The sequence below is a fragment of the Myotis yumanensis genome, unplaced genomic scaffold (genome assembly GCF_028538775.1).
Source record: "Myotis yumanensis isolate MYYU_CA2020_CCGP unplaced genomic scaffold, mMyoYum1.0.hap1 SCAF_10, whole genome shotgun sequence".
In the NCBI taxonomy this organism is placed as follows: domain Eukaryota; kingdom Metazoa; phylum Chordata; class Mammalia; order Chiroptera; family Vespertilionidae; genus Myotis; species Myotis yumanensis.
The window spans coordinates 31,560,206-31,577,682 of NW_027223761.1; the positions used below are offsets into that span (position 1 = coordinate 31,560,206).

The 17,477-nt window shown below is 33.9% G+C and overlaps 1 protein-coding gene across 19 annotated transcripts in view; it reads left to right on the plus strand.

Moving 5' to 3' along the window:
- Positions 1–17,477, plus strand: part of SOX6 (SRY-box transcription factor 6) — a 553,432-nt gene that overhangs the window by 232,621 nt on the left and 303,334 nt on the right. For all 19 annotated transcript variants that reach the window (XM_070428241.1, XM_070428238.1, XM_070428248.1 and 16 more), the window contains one exon: positions 15,583–15,790. In XM_070428241.1, the coding sequence (XP_070284342.1) occupies positions 15,583–15,790 (208 nt within the window). The remainder of the gene's footprint in view (positions 1–15,582; positions 15,791–17,477) is intronic.

Below are 17,477 nucleotides of genomic sequence, written 5' to 3' on the forward strand. Positions count from 1 at the left end.
ATTTCCCCAAGTGAGTTTTATCTTTTAGAAAAGTTTTAAGAACATTTTTCTGCTATAAGTAAAAGATGCTAATAATGTCCTTTGTTGTAATTGAAAGAAAATAATAATAGGCATGTTGAGACATTTAATAAATAACTGTTGAGAACAATACTTTCTTGCTTGCAAACAATTTATCCTTGTCTGTATTTCCTGCTTTCAGTCCAATGAAGTTGCTAATCAACTCTGGAGAGTTTTATGTAGTTCACTGGAGTCATAAAAAGTCTGGTATGGACTTTGAACCATTTCTGGGAATGGAGCTGTTTTCATTACATGATAACATAGTCCAGGAATTTTAAGTGAGGATTCAATCTTTTTCAACCATGTTTTATGTTGTGACAGACTTCTAGAAGATTTCTAATTTTGTTGCCTTTTAAAAGATTTAAAAAACGAATTGTTGCTAGTTTTTGGTAAGATTTAGTCATTTAAGATCTAAAGCAGCACCCAAATGAAATGTACTTCCTCACTTTTATTGAGACTGTGCTTTAGAAGGTATAGTGAAATCAACTAGTTCACGTGGTCCTAAGTAGTTTATACTCAGTAGTTTATAGATTTAACACCTAAGGCAAAGTTCATGTGCATCTTTTTGGTACCTGACTGGTCTATGAAGCACTGGACAAAAATCCATAAACTATCAAGGTTTAGACTTTTTGAGAAATTGTTACTACTCCTTCATTTTAGGATTTTGGGAATTTATTCAAGTTAAGTAAAATTCAAATCTAAACTTTCGGTAACAAGTGGAAATGTCCATCCTTGACTCCCTGAGTCATGAAACAATATTCTTCAGGAAAGCGATATGGGAATTTTCCATTTTCTATAAATTTGAAACTATATTAGCACACAGTACTGTCTCTTTTTAAACACATCTCAAAATTTAATGACAAATTTATTTACAATTTGAACAAAAAAATCAAACCATATTTTATTGCCTGGAATGGGTTGTGAAATAGACAACTCATGTTTTCTAGTGTTAACACATTGATTACCTTTCTATTTCCTCCCCCACCCCACAGTTAGTGGCACTGTTTCATTTCTGCTATTAAAGAATACTTATTTTTAAAAAATGTTCCCAAATTAAACAAAATGAATAGCATTATTTAAAATCTCTCTATGTTTATGAAAACTCGAGTTATTTTATCATTCTTCTTAATGATATAATACACCTTTCTAAATATACTTTTTGGAAAAGTTTTCTTACCAAGCATATTATCAAAATTTTTGTTGAATGTAGAAACATTAACATGCTTTAGTATAGTTGGCTTTTTCCCCCCCTTGGGCAAGAAGGAACCAGGTATGCATACTGATGAACACACTCCAGTCATTAGCATGTGATTATGTGGGCTGCATATTGAGCACCTGCCAAAATATGAAAATCTAGTACTTTGCTACATCTGTGCAAAGACTTTTTGCATTTCTTTTGTATTTTGACAGTTCAAGGAAAATCAGACCCTGGTATCTTTTATTTTTTTTTCGGTGTAATAAAATTGTGTACATAGAATGTTTTCAAGGAGATGGGATATGCCATGTTTATTTTTACTTAATTTTTTTCAGTTGGTATAAGATCCAATAACTGAGGTTTGCAGAGTACTGACTATAACATGAATCTCTTAACAAACTTTATTACTGACATTCACTGACAATTTACAACATTCCTTCATGGTCATCAGGATTATCTTTTCTGGGATTCAGCCAATATTCCTCTAACTTACTTCATTTTTATATGATACCTTTATGCTTCATAAATATCTTTTTTTCATTTCTTGCACCAATAAGATGCTAGTGTACATCATAGTGATGCTTCTGTGGTTTGACTGTTTCTATCTACTATCCATATGCAAATATTCCTCAGGACCAAAGGATAGCTTAGGCTCTATAACATTTCCAGACTCTTAGGGAAAGTCATGCTTGATAATTATTTAAAATAAGACTTGATTACTAATAGAAAATGTGGTAGGAACTAGTCTAGCAGAACAATTTCAGCAGGCCTATTACATTCAGCTTTTATTGTCTTGATGAATTCAAATGGCATTTAAATATAGTAGAAGTATTGTTTTGTTTTTTAAATAGGCTTCTTGTCATAATTGATCAGTATTAATCAATGAAAGCTGATCTCAAGACACCAATAATTTTCTGATTAAAGAACTCCACAAGCCTGTTTTAGTATATAGGTGGTTCTGATTAATGTTCACTTTCTTGTGCAGAATTCCTTCTTTTTCAGTGACGATCTGGGTACATTACTATAATGAAATATGATACTGGAATAATGAAATATACACATTTCTGTAATTCTTCTAAGCAATATTTTGTAGAAAGTATACTGTATGTATTATATAGCATGCAGTAATTTACGTGACTAATTTGAACTTTTCATGATTAGAATGAAATATGAAGCTTATGGTCCTTCTAGATTAGCATGAATAAGATGGTGATGCCTGGATAGGCAGCATAAGTCTTTGGAAGGGGAAGCTGGGATTATACTTAACTCCTCCAGATCTACCTCCCCTTTCCTCCTCCTCTTCCTCCTCCTCCTCCTCCTCCTCCTCCTCCTCCTCCTCCTCCTCCTCCTCCTCCTCTTCCTTTCCTTCTTTCTTCTTCTTTTTTATAAAGGCAGTGTTTATTAAAATACATTTCATTTTTAAAATTGAGCTATCAGCTGTTACAGTGTGTATACATATTGGGGGCACAACCTGTATATAGGTCATATAATAGAGTTGCATCTTTTTTATTTATTTTTTATTGTCTAAAGTTTTACATATGTCTCCTTTTCCCCCCAATTGACCCCCTCCCAAGCCATTCCCACCCTGGGGAGGTCCCCACCACCCCAGTGTCTGTATCCATTAGTTATGCTAATATGTATGCATACAAATCCTTTGGTTGCTCTCTAACTCCCCCCTCCCCTACCATTTGTCTCTGGATCTATTCTTGTTCATCAAATTATGTTGCTCATTATATCTCACATATGAGTGAGATCATGTGATATTTATCTTTCTCTGACTGGCTTATTTCGCTGATCTACCTTCTTACTTTAATTTGGAGAGGGTTGCTTTCCATAAAAGTAAGTTTAACATAACAAATCCTGCTCCCATTGTTCAATCAGAGATGAGCTTGAAAGGGCTCTCTTTGATTATTGAGTCAAAACACCTGCATTAAGCAGGAAAGATCCTACTCTGTTCCTTCCTGAACATATCTAATCTTTCTTGAACACATCTAATGAATGTGCCTTAATTACCGTGATATGCAAATTATCCCACTGTTTGGTTGTCCCCTGTAATAAGTTTTCCTTATTAAAGAGGAATAAGAAAAATGTAACCTTTTTAAAGAGGAACAACTTCAAGCTATTATTGCGTTTGTTACTTAATCTTTTAATGTGATGACATATTTATTTTTTATACTATTAACCTCTTAAATATTATTTTGGTATTACTACATTCCCATGACCTCTAGGCATTATTTTTCTAAGTGATAAAAATTGAGTTCAATGATATATCTCTTTGTAAGCTATATTCTGAAATCAAAAGTATAAATTACAAACCTTTATCAATAATATTTTACAATCAGGTAAAAATTAGAAATGAATATTTATACATTTCATTTATCTTCTTTATATTTCATTAACACTTTAGAAAATGGAAAGCATTATTTAATAAAATGATTGAAAGTTATTTGTAAACACTTGTTTGTACTATAATTTAATTCTGATTTATTTTCACTGCCAGTGTACTGAGAGTACCTAGAATTCAATATTCTCAAGTTCATCAAACTTCTGGAAAGAAATTTCCCTTATTTAAGCATTGGTAGATTGTGGTGGTATAATAGGAGAGATTTGTTTGCCTAGAAACACAAAGAATTAGAACTTTTTTTGGCATTTACTGTTATTTAGAAACTTTTTGGTTAGTCTCAGTGGTAAGTTGGTAGCTTTTTAGATAGCATTAGGTTAGCTAGGATTAAGCTAATGTAATCCATGAAATTGAGAAAACTTTAACTCTTGAATTTAGAGTTAACATTTGCCCTTCAGTTGTATTAACTTATTTTGTACTTGCTATGCTTCTACCACAGATACCTGCTTCTCTCTCTCTTTTTTTTCTCACACTGATATGGTTTGTATGTGAAGTTAATTACAGTTTATTTATTTTGCTTTGTGAAATTGACAGTAAGATTAGAGTTTAGTTCTCCTATTGGCTACTTTTTTTTGATCTATGAGGAATAGTACAGTAGGGCCAGAAATCAATCTGAATATAAGTTTTGGGGTATTTGAAAGTTAAGAGCGAAAAATAAAAATTAACACCTCCCACTCCTGCCAGAAAGAAAGCATGTGTTCTATGTTTCTAACTGAACCATCAGTCCAAGTTTGTGTATTGCCTCCAGGTAGAGCAATGCACAGCTTCTATACATTGGGGGCACCTGATGACAAAATTATACTTCCACTTGCTGCTTTGTGGTAAATTGGTGACATTTTTGTGCTAGTTTCTCCTTCCCTGGAAATGTAAATATAGTTAGACATATAGGTAAGTAGATAGATAGCTGGATAGTTGTTTCATAAACAACATAGCCTCTGAAAAATCACTTTTATTTTCTTTGAACTTGTGCTCTCTGTAAAAACTTAAATCAGAGAGCTAGAGATGTTATTTATCTGTATCACTAACAGTTTCTGGGTAAGCCATTGTATGTATTTTACATATTAGAAGGAAATTTGCAGGCTTTTTTGGTGAAATTCTCAAACTTGGGAACCTTACTGGGCAAGATCCCAGGGAAGATGGGAGATTGTTGAGATCACGGAGTGTCTGTGAGTGCTCAGTGTGTATGACACACAGAGCAATCTGCTCGCTAGTCTGTCTTCCCTTGGAAAATTAGGCCATGAAAGGATTTCACTGTAATAGAGCAGAATCTCTATTAAGGGATAAATGGGGTTGACAGAACTTCATTGGGCTCTGGTACTTTTTAATGTTAAGATTTGTGAAGTATAAAGAGCATGATCTGATCTATTTTTGTGACCCCAGCCTCATCATTTAAAAATAGACACCCTAAACATGGGTAAATTATCACATCAATATTATTTCTGGGAGCCTAATTACTACCTCTTTTCCTCATGGATCCCAGCTACCTTGCCTTTTTCCTAAGAGTTTTATATCTTATTTTCTATTTTTTTTGAAACTACTCTAATACTCTCACCCACAATGGCCCTAGTTTTTATATTGAATTAAGAACAGATTTTTCTGGAAACTGGATTAAACAAATTTCAACGGATACTTGTGTCATACTACTAGTACATGCACTCCTCTCCCTGCCAACACCTGTATCATGCAATAGGTCTTTAGTACCTTGACTCTCTTATTTTCAAGGCTATTTCCCTGTTTTTGGAAGATGGTAGGGAGGTGTTTTTTTTTTGTTTGTTTTGTTTGCTTGATGTGTGTGTGTGTGTGTGTGTGTGTCTGTGTGTGTGTGTGTTTACTTTGCCTCCTTTGCTTCGGATTCTTTTTTTTTAAAATAGTATATTTTTATTATTGATTTCAGAGAGGAAGGGAGGGGGAGAGAGATGGAAAGATCAATAATGAGAGAGAATCATTGATGGGCTGCCTGCTGCACACCCCACATTGGGATCAAGCCCGCAACCAAGGCATGTGCCCTGAATGGAAATTGAACCATGACCTTATAGGTTGTAACTTGACACTCAACCACTGAGCCAAGCCAGCCAGGTGGCTTCAGATTCTTAATTATGATATCTGGGGTGGATAAATCCCAACTTTCCCTTCACTATTTCTCATTTGGATGATGCAAAATAGGTTTGTGATGAACTAACTGACCAATATCTAGATTCTATAAATCATACTAGCTGCTTTGCTGTTTATATGTAAAAAAATACAGTTATTTTTTATAAGCACACTCTGAAATGGGGAAGCAATGAAAACAACTGCAAAGGAGGAGAGCATGAAGATAATAAAATTGACAGTTGAGAAAGTAGTTACCTCTTAGGGAAACCTCCATGAAATCATTTGAGACTCTCCATGCATAGAAGCTTGCTCTGGAAAACTTATTCAATTATACTTCTCCAACATCTGCATAATCATACTACTTCTTCCCTAATGCCTTAAGTCAGTGGTTCTCAACCTTGGCTGCACATTAGAATCACCTGGGAATCTTTTTAAAATCCTAATTTCTGGGCCTCATTCTAATGTGCAGCCAAGGTTGAGAGCCACTGCCTTAAGTTGTCATCTCTCTCTCTCTCTCTCTCTCTCTCTCTCTCTCTCCCCCCTCTCTCTCATCAGTAGAAATATTTTCTCTGGGGTTATTTAGAAAAGGATGTTATCTCTCAGAAGGCCTGTGTTTAATCTCTGACACTAATTTGCTGTGTGACATTAGAGAAGTCACTTCAAATCTCCTGACTTCAGTTTCCTCATCTCAAACATGAAAGATTTGAACTATAATCAAGTCTCTTGCTAATTCGAAACTTGTTCATTTCAAGGTTAAAATTGTCTTAGCCAACTCAACATAGCCTGATAGTGTTGTTTAGGTTGAATATCATATGATAGTTTGAATACTAATGAATTGCCAGATGAAAGTAGCTGTCTGGTTTGGAAGGCATATGAGTCAGCTAATAGAATGTTGCTCCATGTGTTGGGGAATTCACTATCATGTGGACTCACCTTAAAGCTCTTCTTACTGTTCCATTACCAAAAAGTTATAAGTATTCTCATCTGTGAAGTTTCCTATCCATGATCTTTATTATCTCTCAGTGATCATGTGCCTTAATTCTTTATTTAGACAATATTGAGCACATTCATTTCAGGGCACTACTATTTAAGAGATCCAGAGAAACAAATTGGAACATACTCAGGAAGAGAATGATCTGGATGGCTGAACCATATCTTATGAGGAGGAAATGAAGAAAATGGGGATGTTTTGCCAGAAAAAGAAAAGATACAAGGTTACTATAATGCTGTGTGTATGTATTGAAAGTACTGCTGTTATAAATGTTTCTATGGGATGGAAATGTTTCCATGGTTTGAAGGCATAGGATTCATATTCCTATAAATAAGAACGTTTGACAACCCTCCAAAGATAAAATCAACTGCTTTGAGAAGTGCCAAATCTTCTATCAGTGAAGGTGTTTAAGGAGAGGCAAAAAGTTGCTTGCCAGGGAAATTTTGACAGCCATCATCACTACTACCACCACCATCATTTAATGAGCATTTACTATATAACAGGTGTTTTATTTTTATTAATTAATTTAATTTTCATATCAACACTATGAGGTAGGTTCTGTACTACTATTATCATCACTCCCATTTTATAGATGAGGGAATTAAGGCACAGAGAAATTATCTAACTTGTTTGGGGTTATATGGGAGATAGATGGAAAAACATATTTAACTAGAAAATCTGACCCAAAGATCTTTTAGTTGTTAACTATTATACTACGTTTCTTGCATAGGAAATTCAAGTACTAGATGGTATTGAACAATTGGATTTTTAAGGACTTTTGAATCTTGAGATTTGATTCTATATGGAGGCTGGTGGTATATAGATAATGCAAGGCTTTTCTATGTGATTGTCTTGACAAGTTTGGAGATTTTAATATTTTTCTATATTTACTCTGTTCACGATATTTACTTCCATTTATTACATATGGTGATGAGGACATCTTAAAAAACTTTTGTCTTGTAATTTTTTTCTTGGGATCAAAATAATATTTTTAAAATGGCTTTTCCTTCTTGGACTTTAGGAGTCATGACACTTTAGCAAATATTGGTAAAAAAAAATCTACATTCTGACACATCGTGAATAAATTTATTGTTATTGAACAGTATAGTAATATAATAAAGTGGCATGATATTATTCCAATTTTGAGAATGCTATGTAAATTTAATATATTCTACCAGTATCATTTTTAATAAAAGAGAAAAAGAATATATTTTATTTCACTATTAGAGCAAATGATACTTTTGTCAGGAATAAACTGATGGTAATTGGAGCCAAATTAAGTATTTTCATTTATATAAGCTTTTTAAAACCAACGTTTTTCCTCGAAATATGTCACATTGGAGAAAAATATACTTTTTTCTCTGAGAAAGAACCTATAAATGTTAGCAATTTAGTTCTCAGCATATTAAAAAGGTTAGATTTCCTTTGTTAGCAAGAAGTTATTGGAACCTAGATTAGATAAAGCTTTTCTGTCAGTCACTCAATAACACCATAGTAAAATGTCTCTTATACAGCACAGTCTCAGGCCATTTTTGGTTCTTCCAAAAAAAGTTTTTTAAAACAGATAATCAGAAAAAGTAGTACATATATAGTATATATTATAACTTAATATATTAATCACTAACATGGTTAAGTTGCCAATACATGTAACTTTAGTTGGTTTTATTATTGTTTTTAATTTCTTTATAGACATTGCATTCCTTAATTCCCTTCAGCAGAAGATTACCAGGAACATATCTATAGTTAAACAAATTGGATTTCTTCATTGCAGTAAAGAGAACACACCATAGAGAACCATGGAGTGTCTCAGTAAGAGAATGTTGGAAATAATCATTTTTAGGATTTAGACTGAGTGATTTAGGGTAGGGTCTGAGAAAACAGAGGTTTGCTATAGATAGAGGGAATGTCACTTCTATCTCAATAAAGCTTATCTTTAGGGAAGGCAGACTAGAGTGAGGTAAAGCTATAATTAGAGAGGCAGTATAACAAAATGGAAGAGCAAAACAAAAATGACAACATGCAATGAAGTAAGACTGAACACATTTAAATCAGCCTTGCTAATGCGTGGAAGAAAGAGTAAGAGAGGGTAATATTCTGTCCTATAATTAGATTGGGCAGCAGAAAGGGATGTTGATTAATTCAGCTGCTTAGAGAGTCCATTTCCTAGTCGTTTCTCCTAACTTCGATGACTTCTGCCTGTATGTGTGTTTCAACTCCATTATGTAGGGCAAGAATTCCATTCCTGGTCAGAAATGGTCTCTGGCCCATGGTCTGTGACTTTCTCAAATCCTGACATCTTCTCTGACTTTTGCAACCTTAGCCCACTGCTCCTCTGTTCACCATGTGGCTGCCCATTCACCTTCCTGGGCTAGGTGCAGTTGGCAACCTAGATGAATCAGAGCAGACACATTCTCTAGCTGCTCCTGGTCAGAATGGAGTTAATCCATATGCTGTTAGGTTGAATGGAAATTCATAGTATCCCCAGAAAATTCTAATTACAAGTGGTAAGGTTACTGGAGCTTTGGGAGGGTCAGGTCTTGGTGGGATTAGTTTGGGATTACTTCATAAAGAAAGTGGTTTTTGAGCATATATTGATTATTCTACTTAGATGAGTGAGTATAAAAAAAAACCTAAAAATGGTGCCAGTGGTTATCATGATAGTATTTTCAGAACTGAAAATTGAAACAAAGGACAATTGGATAAAGGGTATTTGAATTTAATAATAAGAGTAGTTATCATTTATTGAGTCTTATATGATAGGCACTGTACTAAATGCTTTATACATTATTCATTTCTCACAGCAGCGATTTGAGGATATAATTATAACTCCATCCTATAAAAATGCAGAGATTAAACTCCCATCCCCTTGACTATGGGCAAACCTTGGTACTCACTATTAAATAGAACACACTGACAGTTTACTGGGCATGACTTCTCAGGCGAGGTTAGAAACAGTGATACAGATTTCATCTGGCTTTTTCTGGGGGCATGCACCTTTGGAAGCCTGGACTATCATGTTTGAAGCTAACATGATGGAGAGAAAACATCATGTAGAGAGATCACGCAGAGATAGAGGATGATGTCTAAGGAACCCCATACTTCAGCCCTGAGCTTTTGAAGTGTTTACATTTGGGAGTAAAGAAGTCTTTGAGATGATTCCAACCTTAGCCACTGACTTAATGGCAACCTCAAGAGAGGCCTCGAGGCAGCACCAAACAGCCCAGATGCTCCTGAATTCCTGACCCACAGTTAGCATAAAAGATAATAAGTGATTATTGTTTTAAGCACTGAATTTTAGGGTGATTTTCATACAAGAATTGATAACTAATTTAATTTATTTATTGTCACTGTGGAATGGGAAAAAAAAAAACATTGGATATGATATCAGAAAACTACATTTAGATTTTAGTTCTGCCAGCTATACCTGTGTGGCATAGGGGAAGCCACATAATCTCTGAGTGTTACTTTTCTTCCCAGTGAAAACGAGGATGCAGAATTTTGTATTCAGTTATTGGCAACCCATTTTTAGTACAGTATCTAGAGACTGGAGTGCATCTGAGGAGAAAGACAAAGGATCTGGAAATTATGTCAAATGAGAAATTAGTTGTAGAAACTGGAGGAATTTTACCTAGAAAAGGACTATTTAATGCTTCTCTTAAGATGTTTGAACAACTCTAATAGGGAAATGAGAGTAAATTGATTTTGTGAATCTTTTGAGGGCAAACAGGAAATAATGGGTGATAATTATAAGGATATAGATTTTAGCTGATATAAGGATGCCCTTTTAAATAATGAGATTTATTAGAAAATGTTATTTGAGAACCCTCAACTATAGAAATACCAAGAAAGAAAGTTTTTTTTTTTTCCGGTTTTAGTACAGGGAAACTATAATGTACTAATCTTCAAGAAGGCTAAACTGTGTTCTCTTAAATTTACTTTTATATTTTTTCCAAGCATCTTTTTATTATATAAACAATATTTCTGATGCCAGGTGGATGCTAGACTTGTCAAGGGGCATCACTTAGTAAGTTATATAATGTCTAACCACTATGATATATATCTGAAACTAATTAAATCATATATCTAGTGCTATACAATTACAAAATATAATTTAAAAATTTAATTAAAAATACCAAAAAACACACAAAAAGCAATATTTCATCAGTTATAAGTTAGAAAACACAAATAAGGAAAAAAGAAAGAAATTTACCAATAATATCATCACCATTTAGAAATCACACCTGAAAAATTGGAGCAATATTATTTTAATATGCTTTTCCAGTTTTATTGAGATATAATTGATCAATAACATTATATTAGATAAAGGTGTACAACATAATAATTTGATGTGTGTATTGTAAAATTATTGCCACAATAAGTTAGCATCCATTACCTCACATGTTTTTTAATTGATGTATAATTGATATAAAATGTTATATTAGTTTTAGGTGTACAGCATAATAATTCATGTGAATAGCATAATGATTCAATATTTGTATATATTGTGAAGTGATCATCACAATAAGTCTAGTTAACACCTGTCACCATCCATACATGTTTTGTTTTTACTATTTACTTTTTTATCCCTTCAGACACAAAAACATCTTACTAAAATATTCTTAATTTGTGAAAATTGCTTTCCTTTTCTAGAAACTCTGCCTAATGACTTTTTTTTCTGGTCCTACTGGGTACTTTTTCACTCTTCTACATATAATTTTTGTACTGTGTTTAACTGATTTCCAGTGAAATACTCTTTACATCATTTGAATCAACAACATTTTTTTATTCATTGTATTAGGACTAAGATTCTTATGAGTAATATTTTGAAAAAATGTTTTACTGTTAGGTCTGGTGAGGTCACTGATGTTAAGGTTTGAAAGAAAACAAATTTATAGTAAATTTTCTTTGAATGAACTAATGCTTATTCCGTGCCCCATATACTCTGCTTTTTGTGATGTTCATGTGTTCAGTCGTGTTATTCAGCGGTTGTTTTCACAAGAAAGGTCAAAAGAAGAGAGGTAATCTCCTTTATGTTATTTTTAAAAATTACAACTAACCAGGCTTCTTAAAATTATTCCTAATTATATCTGCATTATAACATTAAGGCAAAGCACATTTATTTCATTTGCCTTAGGGATTGATGTTTCTTAAAGTGAGGTACATCAGAATTAAAGTAACTGTGATCAGAATCACTTGAGATGTTCCTCAAAATTTATATTCCCGAGTCCTACTCTTCAGGGTATGGGAGGAGATGAAGGAATCTGCATTTAACATACTTGCCAGGGGATTCTATATCTTGAAGTTTGAGAATCACTGCTTTAGGGAAATATTGTCTCAGATCTCTCCACCGTTGTGCTGCAGTGACATGCATTAAGACTCAGATATTATCATTGGGAATCTTGCCTCAATTGATATTTCATAGAACTTGTTTTTAAAACTTACAGAGTAAGTTGAGCTTTTTTTCTTAAGAAAATGTATTTAAAAATGGTTTAGTCCTCTAGAAAAAAGATTAGAGATTCTTAGTCAAGTCTCTTTTTAAAATTTGGCATGATTGCCTTTTATCAAACAGTAATTTCTTCATTGAAAGTGTTTGGATTTGTGTGCCCCTTTACTCAGATAAAATGCCTAGAGGCCTCCACTCATGAAAGGCCAATACTGCTTAAGGTTTAGAAAGATAAAAGTGAGGGCCAAAATTAATAAATTTTGTCCCTTTCTATTGTTCCTAAGAATGTTATAAAATTACTTATATGATTTAAGCCATTTATGATTTCATTCACTGCCTATCTGGGTGCCTTGGTGAAATCATGACTTTTCAGCTTCTTGTTCCCTGCTTCTTGGTGGTGTTGAGCCACTTTGCACACATTATGGGGCTGAGGACAGTGTGTGGGTAATCAGTGTGGGAACCCATGGTTACTGTCTGTGGTGCAGGATGGCAGTGACCACATTACCATGAGTAAAAAAACCCAAGAATTGTAGTTGATCTAACAAGTAAGTGACATGAGTAAGTAAGACTGAAATTAGTCCTGAGAGAAAAAAGTGGTACTGTATGGAGCCCAAATGCTTTAAGGACAACTTAAAGTTGTTACTCAGGCTGGAGAGCCATTCTTACTATATTTCGAGTGATGGAGAAATTTGCTTTAATATGGACAATGGTGAGTCATCTGTAAGCAACACCTCCTCATGTTTTGACTTGGTCTTGAATCCCTTAGATTGAGTCAGAATTTGTTTTTGACTTATAGGCTATGCTATAAGACTAGTTTGCATTTGAAATGAAAGTGACTGAAGCATGATTGATCAAATGGTAATTATCAATTCAAAATCACTTTTGTCAGATTTCTGACAGGGACAGTATTAAGAGTTCAAAATGGCTTTCCAAAACATACCTCAGTTTTTGTTTGTCCAAAGTGAAGAATCAAGAGACCATTCCAAAAAGCCATGTTTAAGGCCTAGACATGATTGGCATCTAGTGGAGTTCCTCTGCAACACCCCACAGCATTATTGTAAACTTTAATGGAATATAACATCTCTCCTGGGAAGGAAGAGATCTAGGACCAAGGTAAAGAAGAGCTCTCTTTCCTGCCCTGCCCCATTAATTGTATCATTTTTACTTGATTTCAGCACAAATGTAATGAGCATTTACTCTGTGATAGTCATAGTGCCAACAATGGGAATGTGGAAAAGATTAAGATTTGGCTCACAATAATTTTTTTGCGTGTGTCTGTCCAGTTTTCCCAACACCATTTGTTGAAGAGGCTGTCTTTACTCCATTGTATGTTCTTGCCTCCTTTGTCAAATATTAATTGACTTGTAATGGTGTGGGTCAATTTCTGAGGTTTCTCTTCTGATCCGTTGGTCTATATGCCTGTTTTTGTGCCAGTACCAGGCTGTTTTGGTTATAATAGCTTTGTTGTATAGTTTGATATCCAGTATTGTGATCTCTCCAACTTCATTCTTTTTTCTCAAGTTTGCTGCAGCTATTTGGGGTTTTATGATTCTGTATAAACTTTTGGAGTATTTGTTCTAGTTCTGTGAAGTATGCTGTTGGTATTTTAATAGGGATTGCATTGAATCTTTAGATTTTTTAAAATTGAATTTATTGGGCTGACATTTGGTTAGTAAAATTATGCAGGTTTCAGGTATACAATTCTGCAACACATCATCTGTATAGTGTATTGTGTGTTTACCACCCCAAGTCGAGTCTCCTTCCATCACCATTTATCCCCCCTTTACCTTCTTGTACCTTCCCCCATCCCACCTTCCCTCTGGCAATCAGTATACTGTTGTCTGTGTCCATAAGTCTTTCTTTTTATTTCTTTGCTTAATTCCTTGACTCACAATATTTTAATAGCTTTATTGAGATATAATACACATAACTATTTATCCATTTGATGTATACAATTCAGTAGTTTTAAAAATATTTTCACAGACTTTACAATATTCAATTTAGTTCAAGACTAATAACATTTTTCACTAGAAAAATGGTTAGGTTCAGAGGGGGGATAATCCTCCTTGACTCCATTCCTAAGTCTGCTCCTTCCATCAGGATAATAGCACCTTTTATTAAACACCACTGCCTATGAGCTTAGCATTGCGCCTAATTACTTTATAACTGTTATCTCATTATATGCTCCCAATAACCCTGAAATAAGTTTTATTCCAACCTTCTGTAAAATGATGATAATGTATACATACCTAACATTTATTGAGTACAATTATTATTTAATATATGAGGAAACCTACTTCTCTAGATTCCTTTTCCTTCCACCCCTTCCCACTAATTATTAACTGTAACTTACCTTCTGCTTCTTCCTCTACGTAGTTCTGGAAGCTTGCCAGGCTTCTTTGTGAAGATGGAGAGAAATATAGGAGCAGATAGGATTTTCAAGCTTCTGATGAGAATCACAAAGGCTTTAGTTCACGACATTTCTTATTGGGAGAGAGACTGCCCAAGCACAGACAGATAAGGCAAATGCAAGACTTCTGATGGGCAATGGCCAAATAGTAGTTGCTTTCAGCCCTCAGTTATGATTTAGAGAGATATTTAAATATTTTCTTTCTATAAACTTTTAGGTGTCTATTATTTTTAATCTAAGATTTGTTTTTCCTCCTCACAGTTGGCCAACTTTCCCTATACTGTGAAGTAATTCATGTGCAAATATTTCTGTAACAAACTTGTTCTTTTGTAAACAAACATAAACAACAAACCGTTTCTAAATACCACATGAGAAATGTGTGTGACTATGATAAAGGTAAGGAATAGAAAGAGGTTTCTGAAACTTTTGATAGATAGACAGCTAGAAAAAAAAGTGATTTTCCCCAAACCCAACACACAAAAATATTCAGGTTAGTTATTTTTCTGGAAGTGACTTAGACATTTTTTATATTTTCTTATGAACAATTAACAATCATTGAAGCTAATTTCTCTACTGTTTCTAAGTTCAAGGATGATAATGTTTTTGTGATGTATATGTATTTTTAGGCTGTGCTAATTAAACTGCCAATTTAAAGAAAAACTTTACCAATTCTAATAATTAGTAATTGAATCTAAACTATTTTAAAAGAAGGGCACAAATGCAGAAGTTGAGGTGTCCATTTTGAAACTGGTTTTGAACCACTTAGGTTGCTTTTAATAAAAACAACAACGTACCAGTATGAATCTGCATTTTCAGATTAGTTCCTTTGATAATTGCTTTAGTGGTTAGTATTTTTTTTAAGTGGAGATAGTTGCTGTATTTTATTTGTCCATCTAAACATCACATATTGTCATTCTCAGTTTGGGATTTTTTCTCTCAATGATATGCAAAGAAACAAGTATTCTAATGGTTTTATTTTATTCTGTTTTTCTAGGAGTCAGAGAATAATAAGTTATGTTCCCTATATTCCTTCCGAAATACCTCTACCTCACCACATAAGCCTGACGAAGGGAGTCGGGACCGCGAGATAATGACCAGTGTTACTTTTGGAACCCCAGAACGCCGCAAAGGGAGCCTTGCCGATGTGGTGGACACACTGAAACAGAAGAAGCTTGAGGAAATGACTCGGACTGAACAAGAGGGTATGTGTGGACTTAACTGTTGGGCTTTATTCTTTTAAAAATTCCAGGCCTTAAAAAAAAAAGAGTGGGATTTCAAGGGCCAGAGAAGTGCATAATTGGCACTAGCCTGGAAAAAGTTATTCAGAGGTTACCATGGTGATGGCAGATTGTGATCCATTAGGAGTGTTAAGCAGATAGCTCCATTTGTGTAACATTTTTGTGCATTTTTTTTGTTCTTATGATAACAAATCAAGGTTTTAAACTGACTATAAGCCTTGCCCTGGAAAAAGGTAGTATAGGAATTTTTTTCAGCTGCAACTTTACTTTTTTCTCTCTCCTACTTCCTTTTGTTGGATAGTGTTTGATTATGAAAAATAAATTGCTTAAAAATAAAAAAGAAAACCCAAAGCAATTTATTTCTCCTCATTTTTAGAAATATTATAAATATTATTATTTTACCTCCAAACGTTATAGCATTGAGGGTTTCTAATATTGTTAAAGCTAAATGTTCAAGGGGGAAGTGCTTTGACACAGGACATCTACTCTAATATTCCATATCTACCTTCTCTCCCAAAAGAATCCACCTAGGTTCAAGTATCTCTAGACTCTTTTATAATACTTAGTAAAAATTTATCTTTATTGTTGAAAGTATTACAGATGTCTCCCTTTTCTCCCCCATTAATCTCCTCTACCCTGCACCTGCTACTTTCCACCCCCTACCCCCCAGGCCTTCACAACACTATTGCCTGTGTCCATGGGTTATGCATATACTAGTATGCATACAAGTTCTTTGGTTAATCTCTCCCTTGCCACCTCCATCCCCACCTTCCCTCAGATGCTTCTATGTTTTCAGTTAAATACATCAAATCTAAGTGATTGCTATAATGTGCATGTTCTTTTATATTTTATGTACAGATTTTAGACTTTAAAATGTAGGATAATTAATGGTTCTGGATTTACTACTAACATTGTAAGTTTAAATCTCTGTGGCATATAGGGAAATGGGGATTTGATATAAGGGAATTTTTCATGTTACTTAATTTTATTCGTTCAAGGGCTCAAAAGTTTAAAAACTTTCAAATTAAATTTTGTGGAATTTTCAAATTAATTTTTGTGGATGTGTTTAGCACATCAGCAATTTTTGTGGAAATTCCAGAATGTATTACATGCTTTTCTGTCTTACTAACCACATTATATAGCATAAAAGTAAATATTATTTGATGATTTGAAGTCATGATGCAGTAGCCTATGAACGCCAATACCTATCTAACAGTTAACATGACCCGGGGTAAGTTCTAAAATATCCCTGAGTCACAAAATTTAAAAGTTGATATGGTACCTATATCTGACTTGGTAACTCAAACATTTTGAGAATTAACTATAATAATGCATATAAAAGTCTCGTATGAACTGCAAACTGCATAAATTTGAGGTATTACAATGATTATAATGTTATAAATGTCAGTTATATTATCATGCTATAATGTAATGATGCCCCCAGAAATCACTGGGATAATTAAGACTGTTTGGCTTTATGGTTATTTCCTTGTAGTTACGAAACTTTGGAGTTCTTGTGTTTTTTTGATATAGACATAATTTTCAGTGTGTGTGTGTGTATGTGTTGGTTTCTCTTCTTTAAGTTGCAGGCTGCTACTTCTTGCTTAGTTGTGAATAATTTCTAATTTTCTCCTATCCTATCTAATAAAAG